The sequence below is a fragment of the Xiphophorus maculatus genome, chromosome 17 (genome assembly GCF_002775205.1).
Source record: "Xiphophorus maculatus strain JP 163 A chromosome 17, X_maculatus-5.0-male, whole genome shotgun sequence".
NCBI classification, from domain to species: domain Eukaryota; kingdom Metazoa; phylum Chordata; class Actinopteri; order Cyprinodontiformes; family Poeciliidae; genus Xiphophorus; species Xiphophorus maculatus.
Window position 1 is genome coordinate 14,981,226 of NC_036459.1, and position 25,339 is coordinate 15,006,564.

Here is a 25,339-nt window from a genome sequence, read left to right on the forward strand (position 1 = left end):
AGAAAGTGTGACTTAGGTACCTGTCATAGAGAGAGGTTAGCACACGACTTGATGATTCTAGCTGACAGAAAAGTAAAGAAAACAGACGTGGGAGAGAAATCCTTCGGCAAGAGGGAGATACATCTGCCTCCCGCCCAGCTGCCATAGGGGAACTGGCCCAGAGGAGCCACGACTCCTATGTAGTACAAACTGGGAGAATACCCCAGTGACCTAATGATCATGTGTAACAGTGAATGAATGAATGAATGACGACTCTGATGGTAAATCACATCATAAGATGATTTTTTAAAAATCATTTATAAGCTTCAAGACTACAGTGCCTTTGATCTAAGCCTTCTGAATCCACGTATGTTTTCTTCCAGCTTTGTGAATCTCGTAAATCACAGCACTAATGAAATGAAGAAACATGTAGCTTCTCACAAAAAATTCTTGCAAGAGATTTCTGTTTCAGCACAACATGCAAATTAAACCAATAAAAGTATTTCTTCCCCAACAGGTTGGGGTAGAAAACACAGTGAGCATTTCGTGTCTCTTGCTCGTCATTTAAGACTGCTTTTCAATGTGTCTGTAAGTCACAGGTAATGAATGAGCTATTTAATAGCGTTTGTTAAATGTTGCCACAGGTAACCCTAAAGAAATGCTTTGTTTGCTGTGACGCCTTATTGCTCCCCTATGGTATGTTAGCATTAAACTTAGCCTGGGAACAAACCAGCTTTGAAGACTCAGGCTATAATATTCATACACCTTCAGATTTGCTCTATTATGTCAATTTACACAACAGTCATGGGTGTCCAAATCCTGACCCACAGAGCCAGAAAATGGCAGAGGATGTCAACAGGATGACCTTTTGGTCGGCACTCCACAAATGTGACCTTGATGGAGGACTGATATGAAGAAAGTCACTGTAGAAAGAAAGCCAGAAGAAACCTTCTCTACAGTTTGCCATGAGCCATTTTACACTCCATCCACTTGAGGATGTTTTTTTAATTATTTGGTAAAATGGGTTGTTGGTTTTAAAAATGCCCACATCTCCAGTTGAGAACGTTCCTAGAAATGTTTTGAGCCACACGGAAACGCCAAAATCAGGACAAATCACTATTTTTACTCCCCCAGACCTGTAGGTGGTGCTAAACATGGAGCATAGGACATGCACTCAAAGTCTCCACAAGAGATTAGTTTTAGTTTAGAAATTAGCACAACATACACATTTGGGGTTATAGGTAAGGTTAGCGGTTTGGCTAATATGTTAGTGTTTTCACAACAGAGGCGTTTTGCTGCTCATGTGAATATGTAACTGTAAAACTTTCCTTATGGAACTTGTGCCCTACCTTTTGTGAAGGTGCACCCTGACTTTTGATCTCAATCATGTTCGACACCGAAAGCAGGAACAAACCTTTCCGGACATTTATGTTGCAGTTTATGAGGACCGGTGTTTGGATTTATTGCAAAGTTGCAATAAAAACTGCTTTACTTTGTTTTCTTGAAGCAGAAATTTTACTACTTCCTGGGGAAAATCTTCCTCCTTAGCGTTCCTGAGTGATCTGTGGGTCAGGATGACATTTTCCCTCCATTCCTCTGACAAGGAAAAAATGTAGACTGGCTGAGTCGTAGGCAGTGGTCAAATATTAATTACAGTTGTGTTTTCATAAGACTGCGATTAATTATACACCAGTGTCCAGTGAGATTAAGGTAGATCTAGGTAATCTCTGTTTTAGTCTACACACAAACTGTATGTGGAATTAATATTTATTCAAGTTTTTTTCCTGGTTTCCTTTCAACTTTTATGAGTCGTGTGCAAAGTTTTGGGAGGTGAATTGAAAAATATCACTCTATCACTGTTTAAGGTAAAGTGTAGTTGTGAGGAAGCAGAGATGCACTCAGAAACTGGCTGGTTGTGCTGGCACGGTTTCTAATCAGGAAACAATGCTAACAACTCACACTAGCAACTTTCCTTGGTGTGGAAGTTGCTATTGAGGGGATTCAACTCAAGGTGAGCTATTTTCAGGATCAGTGTTATAACGCTGCTATACGTCTGGGGTTCTACATGAAAGTAGTGACAGCAGAATGTGCACCGATTAGATGCCCAGATGACCCCGAGCCAATAATGTAGCCAGGTGCTGGTTTGACTCTTTAATCAGCCGGTGACAACTGGTTTACAGGCAGGATGTGCGTGGATTGACATTTGTAGGCCTGTGTGTGGTTCTACAAAAAATTAATAAATACAAATTACAATCCACTATGAACGCAGACACTCATTTACAAAAATATTATAATCATATTATTTGTCTGTTTCATTAATATTAAAGTTAAATAAAGCAAAAGAAAGCAACTAAATATAATATAGTTTACCATTTTAGCACAGAAATTAGCTTAGCCTAGCCTTCGCTTATTCTAAAAGAAAATCTAACAACAGGAAATGTTCTAAGTACTAAAATGCACATATAATGCCACTCAAACATAAATACACTGCAACCTACCATTGATATGGACGCACACTCGAACAAAATAACAAAACCACATTAAAACACCACGTCCGCTGACCTGCAAGGCTTCTCAATCAATGTTTTGGTATGAAAAAGAAATACTACTCACAAACGGTGGCGCCACCTGGTGACAAAGCTAGGAACTACAACATGGCCTTCAGAACAATCAGTGAAACATGAAGGAAGATTCAAGAATTTTTCAGAGAAACTCATAGAGAGACATTTGATGTTCAGCTAGTCTGACAGGTACTGGTCTTTTTACCACCTTTGCTATTTTGCACAGTTTCTTTATCTAAAAACAGACATTAAGCTGTACATTTTTGACCCAATTCACAAACATGTTGTCAAACTGGTGAAAACCAAACTGAGCAACCTCACAAGGAGGCTGAATGGATAACAAACTTTTGAGTTTTCAGTCTTTTCCTGTTAAGAAAGTTGCTGAAATTTTAAAATGCTAACGTAAACTGTGAGTTTATAAAGTTAAGGTATGTGAATACACTGAATCAGAAATGCTAACTGGGCTTCTCACAATGGATAGCAGCAAAACAAAGTTTTATTGCTACTCGTCTCTCTCACACACAGTGTGACATCACCTCTCCAAGCAATAGATATAATTAATGACCACTCATCGCTCAGAAAAGTAGGAAAAATATCTTGAATGCTGTTTATTGTATTGGTGTGAAGAGAAATTGAATTGGTTCAAAATCCACAATAGAAAACCAAAAATTAATACAACTATGACTGGCAAGCCTTTTACTTCAGGGATAAAAGGAAAACATAAATCAGACACCAACATCAGCATCATCAGCCAGTGGCGTTGTACTGCCATGTCTCCAATCCCTACTGACTGGACATCCCTAAAAGCCAATAGATAACCTGTTGTGGCCCAGTTGACAGAACCTGCCTGTGTCACCCTCTAATATAATGTCGCCCTGGGCAGTGACCCATATCATCCACATCAAAAACTGCCACAAGGGCTAATATTAAGTCAGATTTGTCATTGGTCGGTCACATTCCCAAAGGCCTTGATGGACACACGTCTTTATTTGCATTGCTGGACACAGACTTTGCTGCCAAATTCCAAAAAATGTAAGATCAAAAAAGGTATTTAAAGAGAATTACAACATAATCGTTCAAAAGTGATTTAGTCTGGTTTTCCCAATTAACAAAATTTATCGTTGGCTATGACGGAAGATTTTTTGATACATTAGGGGAACATTTATCCAAATTTAACTTTAGTAACTATGACGGAAGATTTTTTGATACATTAGGGGAACATTTATCCAAATTTAACTTTAGTAACTATGACGGAAGATTTTTTGATACATTAGGGGAACATTTATCCAAATTTAACTTTGAAAAGCTGTGATGGAAGATTTTTGATACATTAGGAGGAAATGTGTCCAAATCATCCTGCCCTACTGTGAAAAAGCAATTGCTTTTTCCATGTTTTTATTCCATTAAACAAATCCTACTTTGAAATCTGTTTTGTTTTGTTGTATTTACTCAGATTGGTTTTGCCTGATGTTAAAATTAGCTTGGAGAATTTAGTTTGTCCATTAAAAACAGTAATTGTTCATTTCTTCATTGGGTTTCACATACATGCAGTATTTTATTTTATTTTTCTACACCTCATCATTACGTTATGAATGAATCTGTAGTAAATGACAAATCACACTAAACTGATAAGCGGCTATTCATTATTAAATGCAATTCTTCTTCAAATCTATTATTAATCGCCTTGGAGTCCCTCAGGGTCTCAAGTTTGGCGACCTGTTCTTCATGAGGCGTCTCACAAGGCAAACAGCACTTTGACAGAGTTCTGCTCTCTGTTGAGTTTGCGGCGGGTCAGTCCCAACACGGCGACTGATGACGAAGAAGGTGATGATGACGTGCAGCAATTCCTCTGTATGCGGCTGTCCGAAAACAAATCTGAACGTATAAGAGTCACTCCCTTTTCCCCCCAACCCTGCGTGAAAATAAAATTGCTTGGCTATATTTGGAGAGAGCTGATGTCACAAGAGGTTTGAGCAAAGAGTTTATAAACTGTGACATCCTGACAAACCATCAGACTGCTCAACAGACAGACGAGGACGAAACGCTACACCCAGTGAGTATAGGAACCTTCCAGTTCCTATAGGTCTTTATTTTTATTTTTTACTGACACTAAGTTCTTGCTTTAAGTTTGGACTTTTACAAATGTTTGTTTTAGTTTTTGATGCAAGATTTCTGCTAAATCTGTTTTTCTTTTTCAAGATTTTCCAAGGCAAGTGATTTTTACCAAGCAAGAATGGATGCAATTTTTTAACCATTAGCAAAAAGCTGGTTTATTCTATTAAAAATATAAATCAGTTTCATGTAAAGCTATAATACTTTTTTATATATATAAATCATGACAAACACATGTTTGATTGTTTCCACTAAAATTTTGAGATTAAAAAAAGAATTCACTCATCAAATCCTTTGGGTATTTATTGATTCCAAAGTAATCAATAAATACCCCTTAAGAGAAATGACTGATGTCAGCTTCTATTATTTTTAACTTCATATTGAAATCTGCTTTTTGTATTGTGTTTTAAATGTTTTGGATTTTTTTTTCTTTACCAATTTGAATATCATACTATACAAAAAACATTTCTGTAAAGATGGAGAAAACAAAGTCTAACGTTGATGAAACCCTTTGTGTTTCTCCAGGAAGTCATCAGCACCAGAAACACCATGTATCACCTGAGAGTGCCTGTGTTTCTCCTGGCGGCGCTTGTGTTGCTCCGCTGCATCGCAGCCGCTCCAAGCCTCAGGTGAGGAAATGAGCTGGAGAATCTGTAAAGTGGACAGCGGTTCCGTAATTTAGCTTTACTCATCAAATCCATTCAAACATGAACCTAAATAGCTGTCTGGATATAAATAATAAAATGCAATGCTTGCACCTAAATTATGAGCCATTTATCTGCGATATCCTGAAAGAATATCTCAGCTTCCTGGTCTGCATCAGTTGTACATAAATAATCTCAGGGGTTTTGAAGTTGATCTTGTTGTGTATGATACACTAGGTCAAATAAAATAATATTCAAGCAGATAACTGGAAGTAGCACATGGCAACGTTTATTTTCCAACAGAGAACCTCGTCTTCTTCTTTACAGGGCCAGCTCACATCTCTTGTGGAATAAATCAGCGGTGCAAAAACTGACCATGCACTGTATGCAATGCATAGGGGCACTGGATTAGAGGGGGCACCAAAACGATGTGGGGAATGCTTTTTCTAGTCAGCATTTTATGTACTTAACAGCTGTTTGTGTATGAAATGATCAATATATCGTCCCGGTTGAAAGGATGGTCTCTCAAACTGATGGTTCACAGTCCTTTATTCAACAGCCTTTGTATGTGAACACACTGTAAGAGCTACAAAATATACAAATAAAATACCATCAGTAACTCAAACAGTGTTGTTCTAACCTTTAACCTTAACATGAATCTTTTACCTTGTGTGCTATAATTATGTTTTACAATACATGTATTTATTAAACTAACATTCCTGTGCCGTGAAATAAAATACTGCATATTTTGACTATTGAAATATCATATATATATAAATTATTATATTATATAAAATAAGGCTAATTTTAGAAAAATATGTCTTTACATTCACAATATACAATCAATCATTTTAGATTCCCTTATTTTCCAACTGCTGGAGGATCACAAGGGAAAATAACCAAAATACAAACACAAAGGAGTTAGTAAACTAAAGGAACCTAATTAGAACAAACAAAAATAACTAGAAACAAGAAATAAACATAATTAGAATCACCAATGAAGTACAGATGTGGAAAAGCAAGGCAGAATTAAATGAAAACAACTAAGGAACACCAAAAGAATCTGAGGAGGATGCCAGCGGAACAGCAGCCTTGGAGGACATCTGTGGCGGCGCAGAAACCTAGGAGGATGCCGGCGGCAGAGTAGAAACCTTGGCGGAGCAAGTACCTTGGTACCAACAGGACTCGCTATGAAGCCCTGGAGGCAGGCTGCAAGAACAACAGAACTCGCCAGGAAGCCCTTTAGGTCAGGCAGGAGACCGGTGAGACTGCCTATGAAGCCCTGGAAATCAGCTTGGAGACCAACGGGCCTCGCTTGGAAGCCCTGGAAGTCATCCCGGAGACCAACGGGCCTCGCTAGGAAGCCCTAGAAGTCAGCCCGGAGACCAAAGAGACTCGCTATGAAGCCCTGGAAGTCATCCCGGAGACCAAAGAGACTCGCTATGAAGCCCTGGAAGTCATCCCGGAGACCAATGAGACTGCCTATGAAGCCCTGGAGGCAGGCCAGGAGACTGACAGGACTTACCACGAAGCCCTGAAGGTCAGCCCGGAGACAAACGGGACTCGTTATAAAGCCCTGGAGGCCGGTTGGGAGACCAACAGGGCTTTTTAGGAAGCCCTGAAGGTCAGCCAGGAGACCAATGTCCCTCGCTAGGAAGCCCTGAAGGTCAGCCCGAAGACCAACGGGCCTCGCTAGGAAGCCCTGGAGGTCAGCTTGGAGACCAACGAAACTCACTAGGAAGCCCTGAAGGTCAGCTTGGAGACCAACAGGACTCACTAGGAAGCCCTGGAAATCAGCTTGGAGACCAACTAGACTCACTAGGAAGCCCTGGAGGCAGCCCGGAGACCAACGAGACTCGCTATGAAGCCCTGAAGGTCAGCCCGGAGACCAACGAGACTCGCTATGAAGCCCTGGAAGTCAGCCTGGAGACCAACGGGCCTCGCTAGGAAGCCCTAGAAGTCAGCCTGGAGACCGACAGGACTCATTAGGAATCCCTGAAAGTCAGCCCGGAGACCAACGGGACTCGCTATGAAGCCCTGAAGGTCATCCCGGAGACCAACGAGACTCGCTAGGAAGCCCTGGAAGTCAGCCCGGAGACCAACGGGACTCGCTAGGAAGCCCTAGAAGTCAGCCTGGAGACCGACAGGACTCACTAGGAAGCCCTGAAAGTCAGCCCGGAGACCGACAGGACTCACTAGGAAGCCCTGAAGGTCAGCCCGGAGACCAACGGGCCTCGCTAGGAAGCCCTGCCTCTCCTGCCAACAACTTTCAAGCGTTAATCTCTTCCGCCAACGGCCCCCAAGTGTCAAGCTCCCCTGACACCGCAGTCCTGTTGTCCTCAAGCTTTTCTGCCACATATAATCAAGCATAAACTTGGAGCCCTCATGACACTTCTTTATTTAGAGGTAGCTTTCAAGCTACTGGCTTTCAAGCCAGTGCCTTAGAATGCCTCTTTGGCACATAGAAGTATATTGATGACACGTCTGAATACCGACGGCTGCCTCTGTGGCTGGTCCGAAACTGACTGGCTGCCTTTGTGGGTCTCCTCTTCAAATGGCTGCTGGTTCTGCTGTTCCACTCTGTCCCTCAGCCTTTTGTTCAGCTGTTCCACTTCAAGCTGCAGGTCGGTGTTTTCCTGCTCCAGGTCGGTGTTTTCCTGCTCCAGGTCGGTATTTTCCTGCTCCAGGGCGCTTTTTTCCTGCTCCAAGGCGGTGTGTTTTTGCCTCAGGGCGATGTTTTCCTTTGTTAGGGTACTGTTTTCCTCCTCTAAGTTTGCGCTCTTCTGCTCCAGGCTGGTGCTTTTCACCTCCAGAGAAGTGATTGACAGCATCAGGATGGATTTTTCATGCTCCAGGGTCTTTCTTCTCAGATTCAGGTTGATAATCTCCTGCTGCAGCTCGTTGTTTTCTTGCTCGAAAATGGTGTTTTTCCGATCCAAGTCTTGGTTTCTCTGCTCCAGGATGCGATTTATCGCCTCCAAAAAAGGGATACTGTGCAGGAAAGCGATGTTTTCCTCTTCTAAGGTGTTACTTTCCTGCTCCAGGGCGGTGTTTTGTTCTTCAAGGGTGGTGATTCTCTGGTTCAAGACGGTGTTTTCCTGCTCCAAGGCAGTCTTTTCTTTCTGCAGAATATCACTTTTCTGCTCAAGGGCGGTGCTTTTAAGCTTCAGGGCAGTGTTTTTCTGCTCCAGGGTGGACATTTTCTGGTCTAAGACTGTGTTTTCCTGCTCCAGGGTGGTGTTTTTTGCCTTTAAAGTTCCGTTTACATGGAACAGTTTTTTTAATCCCTCTTCTTTCTCTTGAAGCAGCTTGTGTATTTCATGTGCAGCTGTTTCTATGTTCATGACTTGAACCTTCAGGTCCTCATTTGCATTAATCAGAGACTGTCTCTCAATGGACATCATGTTAACTTCTTTCAAGATGCCATGGAGCTTCTGTGTCTCTCTAGCTAAACTCTGTTGTATTTTTTCATTCCTAGAATCAGAAAGTGACGCTATATTGCGCTGACTCATTGTAGATACTTTTTGTTGCTCCAGATCGGTGTTTTTCTGCTCCAAGTCTGTGTTCCTTTGCCCCAGGGAGGTGTTTTCCTGCTTCAGTATGGTGTTTTCCTCCTTTAAACTTCTGTTTCTGTCGAGCAGTTTTTTTAATTCCTCGTCTTTCTCCAAAAGCAGTTTGTCTTTTTCAAGTGCAGCTTTTTCCATGTTTACAACTTGAATCTTGAGGTCCTCGTTTGCTCTAATCAATGACTGTCTCTCAGTTGACATCATGTTCACTTCTTTCAAGAGATCATGGAGCTTCTGTGTCTCTCTAGCTAGTTGTACATTTTCATTAACAGAATCAGAAGGCGATGCCTTATTGCTCTGACTCATTGTTGATCCTATTTTCTCTGGACAAATCCAAAAACTCTTTAATGTTTTCCTTTATTTGTTTGTTAGATTTGCCGTTTTATCTTGAAAAGCCTTCGTTTTCAATCTCTTGTTACTAGACAATCCTTCTACTTGCTCTCTCTCTCTCTTCTGCAATGGTTATGATGATTGACACAGCCTAGCTCCACAAAGTGAGCGTCACTCTTTGTGACGTCAGTGTGCATGATGTCACAAACTGATGTCACTACCTCAGCAGAACAACTAGAAAACTGCTCAAGTTTGAATAAAAACAAACTTTATGGCTGAATGCAGCTCGGCTTAGCTGATGGCTATTGGAGACAGTTCAGCTGGTAACATATCGCCAAGACTGAAATCCGCCCTTGGGAGACAGCGGCTCTTGAGGACAATGGACTGGCACAGCAGGGTGCGAGGACCAACGGTCAAAAGGAAACATTCTGCCCAAAAACAGAAAAAGAGGAAACGGGCTGACTGGTTGAAAGTGGCGTACCTAGTCCTGCCCCTAAAACTGTATCTCAGCACCCCTGAATCAGGTCGCCACCCTTCCCGTAAAATACAGAGTCGTCCCATATTTGGCCGTTAAATGTGCGTCCAGTATTGAACAGATACATAACTGTCCGGTAGAAATACCTATCATACACACATCAACACTAAGTTTAACAATAATGACCAAAATAAAGCACAGGAAATGTTAAGGTCAGCTAAATTGTCGTGGTGGGAGCTAAAGGACCCCAGAACGCTACGGACCGACGCTGAACGTCACGGTTGCCTAGAGACGGACACTACGCAGCCGCGGTGAGCTGCTATCAACCCGCGTATATTTAAAAAGTCCTCTACCAGATTCCATGTCCTTAGAAGCAAAAACGTTTTTAAAAATAGACGTGGGTGAAAAGACGCGCATTATAAGCTGAACTATTTCAGATTGGATGGATACTGTGTACATTGAAAGGCAAAAAAAAAAAAAGTGTCCGTCGTGGCTCTGTGTGCTGCTGTATATCAGACAGAATGGATCAGGAGAGGAACTGCAGACCCATCAGAACCTTAAGAACCAGAAATCAGCGTCTCTTCATCCTCAGTCATCTCCTGAGGCTGACATGGTACAGAACATTTAGTTATGATTGATTAAGTTTCTTATTGTGATTTTAGTTAACTATTGTGGTTTGATTCTTTGCTTAGGATGTTGAGTTTGGATGATATTTAATAAATAATAGCATTAGCCAAAATTAGTGGCCATTTAAAGAACAAATCATACGAATAGATTAACAGTAAATTGTAACGCTACTTAAGGCTAGGCGCCTGACTACGGCCAAATATAACAAATGGCGCTCAACTAGATTCGGCTATGGAGCCCGTGGGTGTGAATAAAATACCATTAGACAAAAGTATGTTTAAGTTATTGTATTCAACTTGTTTTTTTTTCTTTCATATATATATGGAGATATGCAATAATAATAATATTTATAATAACAGTGATTTTCTATAATATAACCAAAAACACAACAAAGGAAGAAAAAAAAAAACAACAAGCACTCAGCAACAAAACAATAAACCCTGATGTCACCCAAGAGTTTCTATTTTGGTCCATTCATGAATCCAAGGTGATCAATAGTCCATCAATCAATATCTGATTGTTTTCTTTTTTTTCCAAGATCCAGAGCAAATAGGTCCAGAATGAAAAAAATAGCTTGGTTCATTTAAATCCTACCGCGAAGCTGCGGTGATCCGGTAGCTCGCCATCCTGACGTGACACCGGGGGTGGGAAAAAACCTGACCTAAACAAGGTCATGAATAAAAATAAAACAAATTAGCTGTCATGTTTAAACATTGTTAAACTGTTATCCAAAATAAAAAAACATTCAACAATTACAAAAAAATAAACAAATAACTATATTCCATAAAGTGTTTTCTCATGATTTTTTTCAAATGAATTTCCAATTAAAGATCGCGATCAAATTCAAAGTTACATTCAGATTCAAATCAAGGGTATAGACCTTATTAAAGTTACCGGTAAAAGGTACAAATCAAATTAAAGTTACCGGTACAGATCAAATTAAAGTGCACTTTCACATTATATCTAAGTTTAATTGACACAGTCAATTAAACTTAATTGACTTCCATATCGTTTCAATAAACAATTGTTTTTTTTTCCTTTTTTTTCCCCGTTGCGCAACTCCCCAATAAAAACAAATGACCAAGCCCAGAGTTCTATAGGCCGTTAGCAAAAATCAATCAAAAAAATAACTAAAACTGTCCTAAAAGGACAAATCTACAAAAATCAAAAGGCCTATTTAATATTTTAACAATATATAATCTATTCGGCCACAAAATTAACAAAAAGAAAATGACCTTTTAAATCAATAAATAAACTTTTCAGTCATTAATGCACAGATTAAGTGGGCGTGTCGCCACCGCATTTCTATTTCCAAAGAAAACAAAGTACGTAAATTAAACGACTCACCGTCGAGCGGTCGACAGGAAACACCCAATTTAATCCTTCGGTCCTTTTTGTAAGCCTCGATCCAGCCGTATTCTTCTATAAGTTTAGAAGACGCCGAGACGAGCAGCTGGCCACAGGGACAGCAGCAACAGCGATTGAGATCCGAGTCACCTGTGACCCGTAACTTAAAGGGTGCTGTCAGATTGACCCGCCAAAATAAAATACGGGTTCCTTATTTTGTGCAGGTTACAAAATACATAAATATTTCCTACATTACATTACTTTCTGTGTGTTTTATTCAAAAATGTTGATATAGTTTATGAATAATTGCCCAGTGGTTATTTAATGTATTATTTCACTAATATTTTTATTAATGTGGTTTACCAGTTTGGATAATCTGACAATGAAGAAAAAACATGCTAAGACCAGACCAGACCTGCAGGCCAGGGACGGTTCTAGACGGAGGCTAAGAGGGGTTCTAAAGAAATTATACTAAATTAATGTCTTTTAAAAATATTCCGTGTTAGATATTTTTTCTTCACAATTTTCTTTTTAAGGTATTATTGAAAATACATTAAAATTATTTTTAATAAAAATTAATTTAATGAATTAAAAAATTATGGTACTGCTCTTTTAACTGCTGTATGGAGATAGGATCACACTTTCCATCTACTAAATCAGGGATCTGCAACTTGAATCTCTGGAGACACAAGTGGCTCTTTGGCTCACATTGTTAAATGATGAAATATTGCTCTGTTTGTGTTTCATTCTTTTTTTAAGTGTCTCCATAAAAACACTGTCTGCACGGGGCCCTTTGCAGGCTCTTAGCCCTGCTGGGGGCTAAGCACCCCGAAAAATCAGATCCTAGAATCGCCCCTGCATAAGCCACTTTACCACCTTGCCGTTTCAAACCCTTTCAAAATAAAAGCATTGGCTACAAAACAACAAATACTTCTTAGTTACACGAGGAAACAAAAAATACTAATAAGGTCATGTACAATCAATAACAGAGGAAGAGCACTGATTAGACGGGTAGCTTGGGCACTTTTGTCTTTTAAATTTGAATTGTAGTAGTGCACTCGACAACAGGGAGCTAAAGATGAGGCGGCAGAAATAAACTCCGGGGCACAAAACAGAAAACGGAAGGAGGGATAAAAATGTTGGAGAGACGAAGAAAAGCTTTTCAAAGAGGTTGAAAGACAGTAGGTATGTCAGTGTATCGACAAGAGAGTTGTAAATATTCAGGTTAGCTTAAGCTAGCCTGAAATGACAGGCGGTTGTTGTCTCCGATTTATCCCGTCTGCCTATAAATGTCTGATAGACACACCTATCACACACATCTCAACAAAAACAAAACACAGGAAATATTAAGGTCAGCTCTTTGGCTCACTTATATATTAAATTATGAAATATTGCCCTGTTTTTTGTTTCATTCTTTTTTAATCGCCTTGTAGGTGTTACCCCGCAACCTTGGAGGGCTGAGGGTAATGTATGTGATGGTCTTCCCTCAACGTGTGGTGCTGTGGTATAGAAAAGATGAGGCACACACGTTAAGCTTTCGCCAGCATAACAGGAAGATTTATTCTTCTTGTGTAATGAACATATTTTCAAATATTTGTTTTTTTAACAATTCAAATAACAGTGCATGAATTTGCTTTTCGATATTTTAATAGCCTTCACGACCTATTCTGCATAGGTAAAACACACTTTAATGTCCAAGCATCTTATCTTACAACAGTACCTTACCTGCCAGATAAATAGATACAACACTGGAAAGAAACAAAATGCATCAAACCAGTTCAATATGAAATTGGTAGTACTTTAGCCGTTTCTCAGCTAGCTTAATACATAGATAATACATTAATACATTGGTTGAACAGCAATGGACTAACATAGGCACCAATGTATTCACATATATGTACATCTATTATTATTGATACTTTAATTAAAGATGAGTTGTACAAGTTTATGTCATAGGAGGGGGGGGAGCGCTGGTGACATGTTCGAATGCACCTCAGAAAGAATGTAGTTGCGCCCCTGCCAATAGGCCCGGGTCGAACGGAGCCAGGCTGGGCCAGGCCCGGACCCTGCAGTGCAAAAAGGGCTTAAGAAAGCACTCCATTTTGCAATGGCTGACTAAGAGTCCACTGTCTCCCCTCTCACTCAGGACTAGCAGCTAGTATAAAGAGGGTATCATCAGTGTGAAATACTTTGACCTTTTTCCATCTATAATCCAGGTACTTCAGCTCCGGCTCCTCCGACGACAACGACAAGCAAGAAAATGCTCTTCCAGACAAGGAGAGCAGGTCACTGCCTGAGCTAATCGCCGACCCGTTCTCCGGCCTTATGGGCGCGCGGCCTGAGAGGGGGCTCACAGCAACGAACAGGTACGCGCTCGTGAACATGAGTTTTTGTCGTGTAAAAACATGTTCTTTATTGTTTTTTTAACGTGACGTTTTATCTGTTTCAGTCATCACTTACAGAAGAGAATGTGCAAATTCTCTACCTGTCATAGAGAGAGGTTAGCACACAAATTGAGCGTTCTAGCTGGCAAAACAGGAAAAAAAACAACAGACGTGGGCAAGAACTCCTTCGGCAAGAGGGAGATACATCTGCCTCCCGCCCAGCTGCCATAGGGGAACTGGCCCAGAGGAGCCACGACTCCTATGTAGTACAAACTGGGAGAATACCCCAGTGACCTAATGATCATGTGTAACAGTGAATGAATGAATGAATGACGACTCTGGTGATAAATCACATCATAAGATGATTTTTAAAAAATCATTTATAAGCTTCAAGACTACAGTGCCTTTGATCTAAGCCTTCTGAATCCACGTATGTTTTCTTCCAGCTTTGTGAATCTCGTAAATCACAGCACTAATGAAATGAAGAAACATGTAGCTTCTCACAAAAAATTCTTGCAAGAGATTTCTGTTTCAGCACAACATGCAAATTAAACCAATAAAAGTATTTCTTCCCCAACAGGTTGGGGTAGAAAACACAGTGAGCATTTCGTGTCTCTTGCTCGTCATTTAAGACTGCTTTTCAATGTGTCTGTAAGTCACAGGTAATGAATGAGCTATTTAATAGCGTTTGTTAAATGTTGCCACAGGTAACCCTAAAGAAATGCTTTGTTTGCTGTGACGCCCTATTGCTCCCCTATGGTATGTTAGCATTAAACTTAGCCTGGGAACAAACCAGCTTTGAAGACTCAGGCTATAATATTCATACACCTTCAGATTTGCTCTATTATGTCAATTTACACAACAGTCATGGGTGTCCAAATCCTGACCCACAGAGCCAGAAAATGGCAGAGGATGTCAACAGGATGACGTTTTGGTCGGCACTCCACAAATGTGATCTTGATGGAGGACTGATATGAAGAAAGTCACTGTAGAAAGAAAGCCAGAAGAAACCTTCTCTACAGTTTGCCATGAGCCGTTTTACACTCCATCCACTTGAGGATGTTTTTTTATTATTTGGTAAAATGGGTTGTTGGTTTTAAAAATGCCCACATCTCCAGTTGAGAACGTTCCTAGAAATGTTTTGAGCCACACGGAAACGCCAAAATCAGGACAAATCACTATTTTTACTCCCCCAGACCTGTAGGTGGTGCTAAACATGGAGCATAGGACATGCACTCAAAGTCTCCACAAGAGATTAGTTTTAGTTTAGAAATTAGCACAACATACACATTTGGGGTTATAGGTAAGGTTAGCGGTTTGGCTAATATGTTAGTGTTTTCACAACAGAGGCGTTTTGCTGCTCATGTGAATATGTAACTGTAAAACTTTCCTTATGGAACTTGTGCCCTACCTTTTGTGAAGGTGCACCCTGACTTTTGATCTCAATCATGTTCGACACCGAAAGCAGGAACAAACCTTGCCGGACATTTATGTTGCAGTTTATGAGGACCGGTGTTTGGATTTATTGCAAAGTTGCAATAAAAACTGCTTTACTTTGTTTTCTTGAAGCAGAAATTTTACTACTTCCTGGGGAAAATCTGCCTCCTTAGCGTTCCTGAGTGATCTGTGGGTCAGGATGACATTTTCCCTCCATTCCTCTGACAAGGAAAAAATGTAGACTGGCTGAGTCGTAGGCAGTGGTCAAATATTAATTACAGTTGTGTTTTCATAAGACTGCGATTAATTATACACCAGTGTCCAGTGAGATTAAGGTAAATCTAGGTAATCTCTGTTTTAGTCTACACACAAACTGTATGTGGAATTAATATTTATTCAAGTTTTTTTCCTGGTTTCCTTTCAACTTTTATGAGTCTTGTGCAAAGTTTTGGGAGGTGAATTGAAAAATATCACTCTGTCACTGTTTAAGGTAAAGTGTAGTTGTGAGGAAGCAGAGATGCACTCAGAAACTGGCTGGTTGTGCTGGCACGGTTTCTAATCAGGAAACAATGCTAACAACTCACACTAGCAACTTTCCTTGGTGTGGAAGTTGCTATTGAGGGGATTCAACTCAAGGTTAGTATTAAAAAAGAGGATCATTTAATGCTAGCTTTGGATAAAACATTTGGCTCCTTCTTCCTCTTTAATTTTTCCCGGGATCCTCGGCGAGCGGCGTTCTCCGTGGGCGACGTGCAGCGACGGCGTGCTGCTAAAACGAAACAACAACAAAGCGTGTTGACGTCACAGATCACAGAGTTTAATCTCATACAAAGCAATCGACAACAAAGCTGCAGAGGAACAGAGATATGCATTTTCTCATAAAAATAAACACACAAGGGGAAGACAAACAAACACGAAACAAAGACAAAAAGGCAAAAATAGCGGCCGTTCTCTCTCTCTGGTTTTTTTCTTAACACGGAATCTTAAAGTAAAGAGGTGTTTCCCTATTTAATATATGCAGTCAAGGCGTTCTTTGACCAATTAGAAACTCCCTCAGGGACTCAGAAAAACTTGGAAACTCCCCTCATTATGGCAAAGGTGTCTGGTTTTTGTCTAAGTAAAAGGGCGGACCACCTCGTGTTCATCTCTGTATGATACGGGGAGATCCCTGGTGCCAAAAAGTCTCTTCCCCCCCATCGGAATGTAAATTTTATTGCTGTGTCTGTCAGCGGGGGAGGAAAAGGGCCCTGCTTTGTCTGCTTACCGCATCTCAGACGAGACCTGTTCCAAATAAGAGTATTGTATATAACTGTTACACATGTCGTAGATTAACTGTATTAAGCACTAAAATTAATCCTTTTTCTTAACATTAGCTATTTTCAGGATCAGTGTTATAACGCTGCTATACGTCTGGGGTTCTACATGAAAATAGTGACAGCAGAATGTGCACCGATTAGATGCCCAGATGACCCCGAGCCAATAATGTAGCCAGGTGCTGGTTTGACTCTTTAATCAGCCGGTGACAACTGGTTTACAGGCAGGATGTGCGTGAATTGACGTTTGTAGGCCTGTGTGTGGTTCTACAAAAAATTAATAAATACAAATTACAATCCACTCTGAACGCATATACTCATTTACAAACATATTATAATCATATTATTTGTCTGTTTCATTAATATTAAAGTTAAATAAAGCAAAAGAAAGCAACTAAACATAATATAGTTTACCATTTTAGCACAGAAATTAGCTTAGCCTAGCCTTCGCTTATTCTAAAAGAAAATCTAACAACAGGAAATGTTCTAAGTACTAAAATGCACATATAATGCCACTCAAACATAAATACACTGCAACCTACCATTGATATGGACGCACACTCGAACGAAATAACAAAACCACATTAAAACACCACGTCCGCTGACCTGCAAGCTTCTCAATCAATGTTTTGGTATGAAAAAGAAATACTACTCACAAACGGTGGCGCCACCTGGTGACGAAGCTAGGAACTACAACATGGCCTCCAGACCAATCATTGAAACATGAAGGAAGATTCAAGAATTTTTCAGAGAAACTCATAGAGAGACATTTGATGTTCAGCTAGTCTGACAGGTACTGGTCTTTTTACCACCTTTGCTATTTTTGCACAGTTTCTTTATCTAAAAACAGACATTAAGCTGTACATTTTTGACCCAATTCACAAACATGTTGTCAAACTGGTGAAAACCAAACTGAGCAACCTCACAAGGAGGCTGAATGGATAACAAACTTTTGAGTTTTCAGTCTTTTCCTGTTAAGAAAGTTGCTGAAATTTTAAAATGCTAACGTAAACTGTGAGTTTATAAAGTTAAGGTAAGTGAATACACTGAATCAGAAATGCTAACTGGGCTTCTCACAATGGATAGCAGCAAAACAAAGTTTTATTGCTACTCGTCTCTCTCACACACAGTGTGACATCACCTCTCCAAGCACTAGATATAATTAATGACCACTCATAGCTCAGAAAAGTAGGAAAAATATCTTGAATGCTGTTTATTGTATTGGTGTGAAGAGAAATTGAATTGGTTCAAAATCCACATTAGAAAACCAAAAATTAATACAACTATGACTGGCAAGCCTTTTACTTCAGGGATAAAAGGAAAACATAAATCAGACACCAACATCAGCATCATCAGCCAGTGGCGTTGTACTGCCATGTCTCCAATCCCTACTGACTGGACATCCCTAAAAGCCAATAGATAACCTGTTGTGGCCCAGTTGACAGAACCTGCCTGTGTCACCCTCTGATATAATGTCGCCCTGGGCAGTGACCCATATCATCCACATCAAAAACTGCCACAAGGGCTAATATTAAGTCAGATTTGTCATTGGTCGGTCACATTCCCAAAGGCCTTGATGGACACACAACTTTATTTGCATTGCTGGACACAGACTTTGCTGCCAAATTCCAAAAAATGTAAGATCATGTTATGTTTATTTAAAGAGAATTACAACATAATTGTCAAAAAGTGGTTTGGTCTGGTTTTAAACAAAATTTTACTTTAGCTCGCTATGATGGAAGAGTTTTGATACATTTCATTTATTGGGGGAAAATGTATCCAAATCAACTTACCCTAATGTGAAAAAGCAATTGCTGTTAGACCTGATAAATAGTTATGCTGCTCACGTTGCCTTCAAGCATTGGTGATAACTAGTAATTAGTTATCTCCGAGACTTTAACTAGGCCGTCATAAAACCTTGATTTTGAGTTTCTTTTTTTGAAATGCTCTGTTATCTTTGGTCAACAGTGGTTGCGGCCGTGGAGGCCATTTTCAGCCACTCTCATTCCTATTGTCAAATCATGAACTTTAAACTTTACTGTAGCAGGTGAGGCCTGGTGGGCCTTAGATGTTGTTCTGGGTTATTTTGTTACCTTCTGAATGCGTCATGGATGCATAGAGTAATTTTGATAAATCAGCCGTGTTATTACCATTTGTGGATAACTTTGACTCCCAAACCTGGAAATAACTTCCCAACTCTTTCCAGACTAGAGAAATGTTACTGACTTCCTTTCTCATCTGTCGTTGAATATCTTTAGATTGGATAATCTGTTACTTTTTGAGAATTCCTTGGCCTACTTCATGTTGTCGGATACTGCAGGTCTAGCAGTAGAATCAATGGGTTTAGCTAGCGAAACCGAAACAAAAATCTTGAATAATCATGGATAATTTATGATGGTGGCGATGGATCCGTTTTGAATCCATTTAACAAGTCATACTTTTAAAAATTGATTTGTTTTGTTGCATTTACTCAGATTGACTTTGTCTAATGTTAAAATTAGCTTGAAGCATTTAGTTTGGCCATTAAAAACAGTAATTGTTAGTTTCTTTTACACTTCATCATTACGTTATGAATGAATCTGTAGTAAACGACAAATCACGCTAAACTGATAAGCGGCTATTCATTATTAAATGCAATTCTTCTTCAAATCTATTATTAATCGCCTTGGAGTCCCTCAGGGTCTCAAGTTTGGCGACCTGTTCTTCATGAGGCGTCTCACAAGGCAAACAGCACTTTGACAGAGTTCTGCTCTCTGTTGAGTTTGCGGCGGGTCAGTCCCAACACGGCGACTGATGACAATGGTGACGAAGGAGGTGATGGTGATGATGACGTAAAGCAGTGTCTCTCTATGTGCGTGCATGTGCAGTGGCTGCCCGAAAACAGATCTGAACGTATCAGAGTGGATCAGATGTGATATACATGAAGTCCCTCCTTTTTCCCCCCAACCCTGCGTGAAAATAAAATTGCTTGGCTATATTTGGAGAGAGCTGATGTCACAAGTGGTTTGAGCAGAGAGCTTATAAACTGTGACATCCTGACAAACCATCGGACTGCTCAACAGACAGACGAGGACGAAACGCTACACCCGGTGAGTACCTGCCAGTTCCTATAGGTCTTTCTTTTTTTACATTTTTTTTCTTTTGTTTTTACTGACTCTAAATTCTTGCTTTAAGTTTGGACTTTTACAGATGTTTTGCTTTGGTTTTTGATGCACGATTTCTGCTACATCTGTTTTTCTTTTCAAGATTTTTAAAGACAAGTGATTTTTACCCAATTTAAAACATTAGGAAAAAGCTGGATTATTCTATCAAAAATATAAATCAGTTTCATGTAGAGCTATAATTCATTTTTATAAATCATGACAAGCATTTGAATCTTTTCACTAATATTTTGAGATTAAAAAGAATTCACTCCTTTGGGTATTTATTGATTCAGTATTAATAATTAAACATTAAACACCTATGAGAAATGACTGATCTCAGCTTCTATTATTTTTAACTTCATATTGAAATCTATTGTTTTTTTATTGTGTTTTACCTGGGTTTTTTATTTTTTTTTATTTTATTTTATTTACCAATTTGCATATCATACTATACAAAAAACATTTCTGTAAAGATGAATGTTGTGATTTGATAAAACACTACAGGTAGATGCAGTGCTATATTCCCAGATTTAATTTTTCCATGCATCTTTTTAATAAGTGACAGCCCTAACCCTACCTGTAGAGAACTGGAGAAAACAAAGTCTAACGTTGATGAAACCCTTTGTGTTTCTCCAGGAAGTCATCAGCACCAGAAACACCATGTATCACCTGAGAGTGCCTGTGTTTCTCCTGGCGGCGCTTGTGTTGCTCCGCTGCATCGCAGCCGCTCCAAGCCTCAGGTGAGGAAATGAGCTGGAGAATCTGTAAAGTGGACAGCGGTTCCGTAATTTAGCTTTACTCGTCAAATCCATTCAAACACGGACCTAGACAACCACACGGAACTCCCTCGGTTGCTGTCGAGACTCTGTAACGTGCCTGACTGGAAATCGCCTCAGCTCTTGCGCGTAACTGTGAGGCTGGAAGCAAAGTCATAACGCCTCTATGAGAAAGCACTCCATTGTGCAAACCTAGGATGGCTGGCTAAGTGGCCACTTTCTCCCCTCTCACTCGGTCTCTCAGGACTAGCAGCTACTATAAAGAGGGTATCATCAGTGTGAAATACTTTGACCTTTTTCCATCTGTAATCCAGGTACTTCAGTTCCGGCTCCTCCGACGACGGCGAGCAAGAAAATGCTCTTCCAGACAAGGAGAGCAGGTCACTGCCTGAGCTAATCGCCGACCCGTTCTCCGGCCTTATGGGCGCGCGGCCTGAGAGGGGGCTCACAGCAACGAATAGGTACGCGCTCGTGAACATTATTAGTCTTTATCGTATAAAAACACACGATAAAAGCAACTACGAATGTTTTTTTTTCTTCCCCCCATCTGTTTCAGTCATCACGTACATAAGAGAAAGTGCAACACAGCTACCTGTGTGACCCAGAGGTTAGCAGACTTCCTGGTCCGGTCCAGTAACACCATCGGAACGGTCTACGTCCCGACAAACGTGGGCTCGAGCACCTACGGCAAGAGGGACCTACATCAGCCTCCCGACTACCTGCCTTTCTAGTACAAACTGGGAGAATACCCCAGTGACCTAATGATCATGTGTTACAATGAATGTGAGAATGTCGACTCCATAAGATGATTATTTTTTAAAAAAATCATTTGATAAGCATCAAGACTACAGTGCCTTTGAGTTAAGCCTTCTGAATCCATGTATGTTTTCTTCCAGCTTTGTGAATGTCGTAAATCACAGCACTAATGAAATGGAAAAAAAATTCAAATAATAAAATATTCTGTCAGACAGAAGAAATGTAAGGCCCTTTAAAATGAATCATCTGATATGTTTTGATAATAAAAATGTTGAACTCTGTGTCTGATTCTTGCAAGAGATTTCTGTTTCAGCACAACATGCAAATTAAACCAATAAAAGTATTTCTTCCCCAACAGGTTGGGGTAGAAAACACAGTGAGCATTTCGTTTCACTTGCTCGTCATTTAAGACTGCTTTTCAATGTGTCTGTAAGTCACAGGTAATGAATGAGCTATTTAATAGCGTTTGTTAAATGTTGCCACAGGTAACCCTAAAGAAATGCTTTGTTTGCTGTGACGCCCTATTGCTCCCCTATGGTATGTTAGCATTAAACTTAGCCTGGGAACAAACCAGCTTTGAAGACTCAGGCTATAATATTCATACACCTTCAGATTTGCTCTATTATGTCAATTTACACAACAGTCATGGGTGTCCAAATCCTGACCCACAGAGCCAGAAAATGGCAGAGAATGTCAACAGGATGACGTTTTGGTCGGCACTCCACAAATGTGACCTTTATGGAGGACTGATATGAAGAAAGTCACTGTAGATAGAAAGCCAGAAGAAACCTTCTCTACAGTTTGCCATGAGCCATTTTACACTCCATCCACTTGAGGATGTTTTTTTAATTATTTGGTAAAATGGGTTGTTGGTTTTAAAAAATGCCCACATCTCCAGTTGAGAACGTTCCTAGAAATGTTTTGAGCCACACGGAAACGCCAAAATCAGGACAAATCACTATTTTTACTCCCCCAGACCTGTAGGTGGTGCTAAACATGGAGCATAGGACATGCACTCAAAGTCTCCACAAGAGATTAGTTTTAGTTTAGAAATTAGCACAACATACACATTTGGGGTTATAGGTAAGGTTAGCGGTTTGGCTAATATGTTAGTGTTTTCACAACAGAGGCGTTTTGCTGCTCATGTGAATATGTAACTGTAAAAGTTAAAATGTAACTGTAGTTAAAAACGTTCCAGTGTGAACAAAGACAAATATGAAAGAAGGCTCTCTGGTCAGACGAGACCCAAATTGGGTCTTTGGTGGAAAACCAACATTGCACATCACCCAACACCATGATAGTAGCACTTTACCTGGTCTTTACAAACCCATCCACACCTCTTGAATTTTTTCACATATTTTTACTTTACTACCATGAACGTCTGTGTATTTTATCTGGATTTTCTGCAATAGACACACACAAAGCAGTAGATAACTTTAAAGGAAAGAACATGATACCTAAGTGCATAAAGTGTTCTATCTTTGTCTCTCTTTAATCATAGAAGTATTTCAAGCTCAGTCTTTTTGCTGGAAGATGCCATCAATAAGCCAACGCTTTGTGCTTTTGCACTTTTCTGTCTACTCTGTCCTTTCTTTCTGTTCCGTCTTTAATATGTAGATATCTGTGTTAGAAATGATTCCGTGGGTAAATTTCTTAATATTTGTTAAGTTAGTAAGTGTACACTGTTTGGTATAGGTCACCTATTCTGGGTTCTACTTTAGTTCATTTTACTTTCAGTGCCAGTAAATCGTCATCTAGTGTTTACCCAGTTACGCTTTAAATCTGAACATGGCTACATCTGGTGAATGTAACATTTTATTTTCAACAGTTAACATTAAAAAATGAATTTAAATTAAAAAAAAAAACGCAAGGCTTTCAATTACACAATCAAGTGTCCTGTAAATCATTTATGCCCACTTTTGCTCAGTTTATTTCCAAACTCATGTGGTATGCGGTGATTGCATCTAGTGCTTATTAGTCATTGTTTACCCACATCACCTTTAATGGCACAGCTGCAATCACAATATTGCCTCCCATGTTGTCATGTGTCGTCCTCTGACGGTGCTTACTCAGGGTAATGAAAAATCAAGAGCGAAACGGTGACGCACGGCATCAACCCCTGTTTGATTAGCAGCGACCTGATCATCTCAGACGCTGACATCAATACCCTCGCGCGTGGCTAACACCTGTGTAAAAGGCTTTTCGAAAATAGAACAAGTGGCGGCTTTTGCTGATGAGTCCAAAAAAAACCAAAAAAACAACCCAGCCATTATCTGACAAACACTCCCCGACAGAGAACGGGGACCGTGTCAAGATCTGTCGAACACTTCATGTGAGGCCTGCAAATGGGCTCTGTTGCCGGGTTGTTTATTGTGATAATGATTGCGGTTGATGAATGCTTTGATGGAATCTCAGCTTATGTATTTATAATGATGAACTGTGACTTCCCCATAGGGAAACGCCTACCTGGCTTTGCTGCACAGGGGAGAGAAGGACCCAAAATATCAGGCGAGGACTACAGCAAAAGGGTTTTAATCCGTTCTTTTGTGTTAGTATGACCCCGTCAAAGTCCATACTAACATACTAACACAGTTTTTGTGTGTTAGTACGTCTCAGTCAAGGTCCAGCCTTAAATCCAGTTGAAAATTTGTTCTAAGATTCAGTCTAATGTAGGTCGAGCTCATTTGCAAGGAAGAGCAAGTAAAAAAAAGGAAATCTCTCTTTACGTGAAAAGCTTGTAAAGACAACCCCAAAATATTTTCACCTGTAACTGCAACAAAAGGTGGCTCTTAAAAGTAAAGACTCAGAGAGGCTGAATGCAAACACGCCACAACTGGAACATTTGTGGTTGTAATAAAGGGGTTTTCACCTCAATTTCACAATTATGCACAATTTTGTGTCGGCTTGGCATACAAAAACCCAATAAAATACATTGAAGTTTGTTGCTGCTTCAAGGTAATCCATACCCATCCACACCTGGGATAATATGTGGAAAGCTTAAATTTAATCCATTTACCTGAATCAGGAAATTTCGATGATTAAAAACAGTAAGTAAAAATTTTAAAAATAACTGATAGTAATGATCCCTATGTGCTTGGCCAGGTCTAACAGCAAATCTACAACACAATGAGTGGAAAAAATAAGTGAATCCAGCCCCAAATATATTTGGGTGATATAGTTGTAAAATGAGACATTAACTGGACAATGCACGTAAAAATATTCACAAACCTCGACAGAATGCAGCCGTGCTGATGTGAAGTTCTGTGAAGTCTTCTTTGGGATTTACTAGTAATTTATCCAAGCAGCTGAAACAACTTCAATTACTTTGTCAGTTTCTCCATCTGGATGTGGCAAATGTGACTATACACAGTAACAATATTTTTTTCTATGTTTTTCATCTTTTCTTCTTTTTTAAAAATCAAACTGAACATTCACGTAGACATTTTTAAAATCTGTAAACAATTTAAAAATAACATCTGAAGAAATGGCAAATAAAAACATTGACATATATTACACACCTTCCAAAAAAGAAATGAACAAAATGATTTCACAAACGATGCGTATACAAGTAAATAAATAGAAAAAAACATAAAAAATAATACTTTACATCACTAATTCAAATAGACTTCATGACGCTGGCTAACGCTTGTGAAAACACAAATGATTTTAGCGCCATCTACTGGAGAGCAGATGCAAACTGCAATTTTCAATGGTAGCCTTTCTTCACTTGTAGACTCGCGAAGATATTACATCAAACAGTTCATATCAAAGTGTTATATACGTTTAATTTTACATGTAATTGTGGTTAATTCTGTTTTTAATGAACCCGAGATGTTGCTCGTGTAAAGAAAAACATGCCCTGCTGCTTGCCGTAGATAAATGTAAATAC

At 39.7% G+C, this 25,339-nt stretch overlaps 1 protein-coding gene across 1 annotated transcript; it reads left to right on the forward strand.

Annotated features, from left to right (window-relative positions):
* Positions 1 to 19,802: 19,802 nt before the first annotated feature.
* On the forward strand, positions 19,803 to 21,673 carry iapp (islet amyloid polypeptide). Its single transcript, XM_014469568.2, has 4 exons — positions 19,803 to 19,864; positions 20,555 to 20,658; positions 21,009 to 21,155; positions 21,251 to 21,673. The coding sequence occupies exons 2-4, from the start codon at positions 20,579 to 20,581 to the stop codon at positions 21,423 to 21,425; spliced, it is 402 nt and encodes a 133-aa protein (XP_014325054.1). The 5' UTR covers positions 19,803 to 19,864; positions 20,555 to 20,578; the 3' UTR covers positions 21,426 to 21,673.
* Positions 21,674 to 25,339: the final 3,666 nt, after the last annotated feature.

Bases quoted from the DNA above. Each gene is read 5' to 3' on its own strand.
- iapp (XM_014469568.2), top strand. From the start codon at position 20,579: ATGTATCACCTGAGAGTGCCTGTGTTTCTCCTGGCGGCGCTTGTGTTG. The intron at 20,659-21,008 runs GTGAGGAAATGA...TCTGTAATCCAG, and splicing joins GCAGCCGCTCCAAGCCTCAG to GTACTTCAGTTCCGGCTCCT. The intron at 21,156-21,250 runs GTACGCGCTCGT...CATCTGTTTCAG, and splicing joins GGGCTCACAGCAACGAATAG to TCATCACGTACATAAGAGAA.